The sequence below is a fragment of the Merops nubicus genome, unplaced genomic scaffold (assembly GCF_000691845.1).
Source record: "Merops nubicus isolate BGI_N331 unplaced genomic scaffold, ASM69184v1 scaffold36860, whole genome shotgun sequence".
NCBI classification, from domain to species: domain Eukaryota; kingdom Metazoa; phylum Chordata; class Aves; order Coraciiformes; family Meropidae; genus Merops; species Merops nubicus.
The window spans coordinates 1,309-8,070 of NW_008581505.1; the positions used below are offsets into that span (position 1 = coordinate 1,309).

General features: G+C 41.3%; 1 protein-coding gene across 1 annotated transcript in view; it reads left to right on the forward strand.

The window, feature by feature from the left end:
* The first annotated feature begins 1,296 nt into the window (after positions 1 to 1,296).
* Positions 1,297 to 6,762, forward strand: part of TECPR1 (tectonin beta-propeller repeat containing 1) — a 20,879-nt gene continuing 15,413 nt past the window's right edge. Inside the window, exons 1-6 of the mRNA XM_008950234.1 lie at positions 1,297 to 1,527; positions 3,225 to 3,407; positions 3,914 to 4,036; positions 4,710 to 4,835; positions 6,335 to 6,509; positions 6,605 to 6,705. Coding sequence (XP_008948482.1) covers positions 1,297 to 1,527; positions 3,225 to 3,407; positions 3,914 to 4,036; positions 4,710 to 4,835; positions 6,335 to 6,509; positions 6,605 to 6,705 — 939 coding nt within the window. The remainder of the gene's footprint in view (positions 1,528 to 3,224; positions 3,408 to 3,913; positions 4,037 to 4,709; positions 4,836 to 6,334; positions 6,510 to 6,604; positions 6,706 to 6,762) is intronic.

A 6,762-nucleotide genomic window follows, 5' to 3' on the forward strand; every position in this document is an offset into this window, starting at 1 on the left:
CTTCTCACTGTTACCTGTTATTCACCTGCTGGACCCAGGTTTTTAGGTACTTCTCAGCAGAGCAGCAGTGAATTAGTAGTGGAGAAGTAGTGAAGAGAGAATTGTGAAACATCCTCCCTGGGATCCCACAAGCTTTCTGTGCTGCTCTGTGGGGCTGGCCCAGCCGTTTGCAGATTCTCCAGGGTGTCACCTCCGTTCAGACGCCGTGCGAGGCAGTCCCTGCGTACCGCTGCCTGTCCGCCGGCCAGCTGCAGGGGAGGCCCTGGGGCTCTCCTGTGAGACCACAGCTGCTGCTCCACAGCCAAGCAGCAGTCTTCCACGTGGACTCCAAGCAAGGACTCCTCTTTGGTGGATCTCAGTTCTCTTTTCTGCCTTTCCCCTCCTGGTCCCCCACTGCATAGTTAATAGAAGTGGAGGCAATGTTCAAAATACTTGTCAACGGTTCTGACTGTCAGACATACGGAACAACTGAGATCTGTTCAGTCTAAGGGCACTCAGCAGGCCGAGGGACAAATACACTGGTCTTTCTTCACTTGTAAAAGGACTGGCGTGCACCCACCTCACATCACCTGCAGACCCCTCTGTGAAAGGCAGGGCTGCAGCACCCAGGGTACAGCAGGTTAGTAAGTGATAAAACCAGAATGAAACTCAACCAGGTCTCTGCAGTCAAACCACACTCTGTGTATACTTAAATATCACACCTATGTATATTAAATAAAGGTCAGGTCCCAAAGTTGTCACCAGAATGCTTTAAAAGGAGGTCTCCTGGCAGCAGTGGGTAATATGTCCACAGATTAAAACCAGGTGTGTGTTTATGGAGACACTCCTGTTCACATCTTGTCCTTTGATCGCATTCACTGAGAGGAGACTGAGGAGATACTGTGAGCTACCATGGCTTTGTGGAACCAGGATGAGCAGTGTATGCACGTCCAGCTCTTGAGGGAAGCCTCCTGCTGTAAAGTGGTCCGTGCTACTTCACATCAGTTCAGTGTTGACTTCTGTCCTCCACCTGCCAAAGCTGTCCTGTTAATGCTGTGAGCTCCTGTAGGATGGACAACAGTGTGCCAGTAGCAAGGTCTTTCTTATGGCTTTTCAGAGCCAGCTAAGTGGTGGAGCTGCACAGCTTTGACTGAAAGAGCTCTGGCTGCCAGCTTTGCCTGAGCTCTTTTTAAAAGATCATGCTTTACGTCTTTATTTAATTTGAGTGATGATGGCTCAGAGCAGGACAGATCTACAGTAAGTTCAAATTTTTAAAAAATGTCATTTCCATTAATACCTCCTTTTTGCCTTTCAGACATGGCCATGCCTAGTTCCCTTTTGTGGGCTGTTGACATTTTTGGGAGGGTTTACACTCTGTCCACTGTTGGCCAGCACTGGGAGCTCTGTAAGGACACGCAGCTGGAATTCAAACGGGTCTCTGCTGTCAAACAGTGCTGCTGGGGAATAGCCTGTGATCATCAAGTGTACACCTACGTGTTCTCGGGTGATGTTCCTATTAGATACCAGGAAGAGACCTACGAGAACCAGGTATGACATGGTGCAGGTGCCTCCAGCACACTGCCCCCTGCTCTCAGAAAGGAATGATAGCCAAGCTTTACATCTGCAGTCTGCATGTTTTTCTCACAGGAAGATTGTTTGGGTTTGTTTGTTTTCATATTTTATCTGATGTTTCTGAAGAGTATATATGTGCCAAATGGCAGGTGATTGTTTTACTATTTGAATTCCCAAGGGAAGGTTATACTTCCCTGCTCTTACCAACAGCAACACCAGTGTGTAGTAGAGCCTGTTCTCTGCATGCCACTGCAGACTGGAATATTCACCCTTTTCACTTGATGTTTTCCTCTCCTTAGTGACAAATACATGATCCCCTTAAGAAAATGTCCAGTGTAACTTCCAGACAACAAAGTTATGTGATCAGAAATATATTATTGTTAGAAAAATGCTATTTTTTAGTGTTTCAAAGAGCTCTCTAATTAAAGCAAAAACACTAAAGTACAATGTTTCCAGCTTTTTGCCTGAATTGTTAAGATGGTCCTTCCTATCTGACATGCTTTGTAAGACTGTCTTTAAAATAGTATTTTAAAGGAAATTTTTCTATTTTAGTTTTAACTTAAGCCAAAGTTATTTGAGAGAGGAAATGGAAGGATTTTCTTGAGCACATTTCTCTGATTTCTAATGGGCAATGGGATAAATATTAGTTGAGAAAAGACATTAACTTACCTCCATGGGTAAAAATACAACAGATTCATTTTATCCATTATTTAACATTTAATCAACTTTCCAGCTATTTAAAAATGTTCCTTTTGTTATGTAAATATGTTCTTTAAAAAATGCAAAACTTTAAATTTTATTTTACTTGTTATTTTAAAACTTTTGTTCTAGGCTATGAAAAAAGGGTAAACAAAATATTAGAAAACACCAAAGGAGAATGTTCTTCAAGAGCTAACAATGACAAAATTAAATAGTTCACAGATAATGTGCAAAGCAACTTAGCCAGATTTGTAGTAGAAGTAAATAATACTTTGCATTAAAATTATAGAAGGATTTTGAACCACTTATTTTCCACGTGCCCTAAAATTAAGACAGCATTATGTGACAAATTTTGCCAGTATTTCTGTAGTAGGTAAGAGTGTGGGGGAGAAAAAGGAAAATCACAGCTGCATTGGTGCAAACCCTTGCAAGTTATTTGTTCTGTAACTGATCAAAGCCAGATTTGGAAAAAAAAAATCCTCTTGGTATAACATGAGATACAGGGAGTATTTACTGATAAAGTTACCTTGACACAGTTTCTGGCACAGAAGCAAGGCTATTTTTCTAGTGCAGGCAAGATACTAATGATCTTTCTCGTGGAGAGCAGATTAGAGATCCCAAGGCCGTTTATACAGCAGCATTATCCTAATGTGCAGTATCATGGTGCCATGCATCACCAAAGAAAAAAAGCACTGTTAATAGTAAAATGTATCATCAGATGTTCCTGTTTATGTAGCTGAAAATTGCTTGGTTGGGACTAGCTCTGCAGTTAGCCCTTCTTTGATACGTGAAAAAGCTTCCTCCAAAGACTAGGCTAGGTAGGAGCTTACAGTGTGAACACTTGCTCATTCACCCCTGGAGTTTATTCCCCTTCTAGTGCAGAAAATAAGAAACGTATCATTTATGACTCCCTGTAGATGTCCAGTGAGATGGTGTGATCTCAAATACAGTGTTTTGTTTATTATTTCTGGCAGCGCTGGAATCCAGTGGGTGGCTTTTGTGAGAAATTACTGCCCAGCGACCGCTGGCAGTGGAGTGATGTGAGCGGGCTAAAACATCAGCAGCTTGATAGTTTCACACTGCCTTCACCACACTGGGAGTGGGAGTCTGACTGGTATGTGGATGAAAATATTGGAGGGGAACCAACAGAGAAAGGGGTAGGTGAACAATACCAAAAAGATATCTATTCTGGGAATCCTTAGTCTGTGAAATAAAAGGCACTTTTATAGAAGTGTAAAATGTCTGTAAAAATAAAAGGAGGTACTTACCTTCCCGTAGCTACTTCTGGGAAATAGCTGAACTATAATACAACACAAGGAAGGACTTTGCTTAAAGGCTTTTGAAGTCTATAGGAGCTTCTATAGAAGCTTTTTTCTTTTGATGAGTCCACACAAAGCTGGCAACTGGATGCCATTGCTATTTAAGATCTCTGCTATGACAGGAGTACAGTAAAATGCTTCACTGTGTCATGTTCTGTGCACATCATGCAGAGGAATTTGGACACGAGTCCTAAATCGTTCATGGAATTAGCTGATCTGTTAATCAGGGCTGTTGAGACACGCACAGTAACTTGTACTGGATTTGTAGGAGTGACTCCTGTGCAGAATTGCTGCGAGTTATGAGTTCAATCATGATTTTTATACAAGAAAACCTCTGTTTGCAGGGCTGGACTTACGCCATAGACTTCCCCAGCACCTACACAAAGGACAAGAAATGGAATTCTTGTGTCAGACGCAGGAGGTGGATCAGATACAGGAGATACAAGTCACGGGACATGTGGGCAAAGGTTCTGGAGATCTTTTAAATATCAAGTGAACTGATTTTCTGAAATAATCAATTGTAAGATCAGAGAAATTAAATTTTTATCACTGCTCTGTAGGCTGAACCTGGATTCCTTGACTTCCAACTTGTAACTCTTGCAAGCATAAATGGAAGGCTGGTGTGTTCATAGATAGCTGTGGTAATAAGGTGCCAGATCTCATGATTATGCAGCTGGAGATAGATGCTCAGCTCCTTTGCAATTTCAAACCAACTTTTCACCTTCCTTTGGTTGTTTGACAGTGCACTGGGATTGTCACCTGCCTCACATCATTCACCAGCTAGCTATGTCCTTTTTCTGTAGGCATAACTGTTCTTCAATAGTTGTTGTTCCATTCTAAGAATGTACAGAAATTGTAATTTGTGATATCCCAGTTTTCTAATTCAAAGAATGTCTGTAGGCACCGTTTTGTGAGTAAAAATTTCCTTTAGTTAGGGGATGAAACACAGACTTCTTCATGCTGCTTCAGCAGTGTTTCACCTCTCTCTGCGTGTAGCAGCTTTGAATGAGGAAGAATCTCCACACCCAGCTACTTTAGCAAGGGATACATCAACAAATCCACAAGAAACAAGCTAGGCCACCAGCCAGGTCATCCATTTGCAGTGTCTTCTCTTCTAAATCTTCCTTCTGTTTGCTACAGATCGTATCACAGAATGATCCAGACCAGTTGCCAGACCCTTTCAATGACATCTCCACTGGAGGATGGGAAATCACCGATGAGCCTCTTGGCCGTTTGTCAGTATGGGCAGTTTCTTTACAAGGAAGGGTATGTGCATGTTCCCTAAGTTTTCAGATATCATTTACTACTGAAAAGGAGTTAAATGCTTTTAAAGCAAAGCAGGTTTCTTCTTGTCTTATGCTGGTAAGGAAATAATACTGTTTGTGCATGTGGCAGAGGATGTAAAAGCTGCTTTGAAGTACATTATGTAACACCTTGTGTTGTAAATGGAAAGGGTTAGTATCTCATAGGGTTTAGGGAGGCCTTAAGCCTCTAAAAACAGGTGAATCTTAAAAATCTTGGGTTGAATAGTGTCTTATATCCTGAAAAATGCCCAGAATGCAGACTGTGGCACTGGTAACAAGAGAAGGAGCCTTTAAACCTTATAAAGATTCTTGCAAAGCATTGTGCCATGTCTCTGTGGTGGAGAGTCAGGAATGATTCAAGAAAGAGCTTGCAAAATGGTTTTCTAAGACTGACTGATCAGAAAATGGTAACCTCCTGACTTGGCAGTGTGAAATCCAGCTCTGGTTTGTTTCAAATTTATTTTCTATTGAAAGCTATAAATCTTTCTTGTTTGTTTTTAGGCCTTACAGAAGGTCTTTCTACTTTTGCTCAGTGCTGTAAAGATTTGATTCTTGATTTCCTTCCTTCATCCTTACAGGATGTGTCTGATGTTCTTTAGTCTCTAGACAATTTCTGCTTGTGGTTTTACAGGGAAGAATGTCATACTTCTAACAGATAGCCTGAGATTTCAGTCACGCTTGGCACTGCCTGGAGAGTCAGGCAATCTTGGTTAAACTGTTTAAAATAAAATTCCCTATGCCTCATACTTCCCAGTGATAAGTGACAAGCATCCCACTTTACAGGCTTATTTGGCTGACATTGTAAAATGCTTTCATTTCCCAAGTAAAAGTCCCCTGAGAAATAAAGTGTTTGTAAAAATGAATATTCAGTACTCAGCAGTCATGTTGTGCAGCCATACAACTAGCAGACGATGCTTTCTGTGTTTGACCTTCCTGTTCTGACTGTCTATAGAGAAGTGCACAGTCAGTAGGACCAAGACTAGCAGATGGACTGGATGTCACTGAAGGCTGCACAGAGTGGATTTTTTTTTACCCATTTTGTAGCAAGCTCTGTTCAGTGAAAGTGAGGTCAGGCTATGGTCTAACAGTAACATTTTTGTGTTATATACTGTTCATTCTTGGTTTATGTACCATGTCCTGAAATGCACACGTGTTTTTTAAATGTCAAAATATATATAGAATTTGTAGCAATAGGTTACTGTACCAAATCCAGATTTGCTTCCATGACAAAAGCTAGCCTGTGGAAAAGCCTCCTCCCTTAGTACATAAGGAAATAGCTGCAACTGCATAATCAACATTAAAAAAATACCTTTAAAGGTCAGAGTGCGTACACTGCACAAAAGATCCTGTTGTTAAAGGAGGACTGTTCTTTCCAGTTTGTCTTCATGCTTGTCTCAATGGTTTAATTGTTGTAGTGAAATATTTCTAAGTTCTGTTGTTTTTTCAAAAAAACTTGTCTAGGTATGGTACAGAGAAAATGTCTGCCATCACAATCCAGAAGGCTCCACATGGTCCTTAATCACCACTCCTGGTGAAGTTGTACAGATCAGCTGTGGACCATATGACCTCCTTTGGGCAACTCTTTGGGAAGGGCAAGCTATTGTGAGAGAAGGAATTGACAGGAATAATCCTCAAGGTAAAGTTTGTTAAATGTAGCTGTAAACCCCTTTGATTTGTACGGCATTGAATAAGACACCAACCTACAATGTCTTCTGGATTTTGTTCTCGTAGGAATTTCCTGGAGTATTGTGGAGTCTCCAAGCTCTGAAAATGGGATCATGCATGTCTCTGTGGGTGTTGATGTCGTGTGGTGTGTTACAAAGGACAGAAAAGTAAGAGGTGTTATGCTCTGGTTCTGTTTGTGGGGTTTTTTTCCCCTTCTCTTTCCC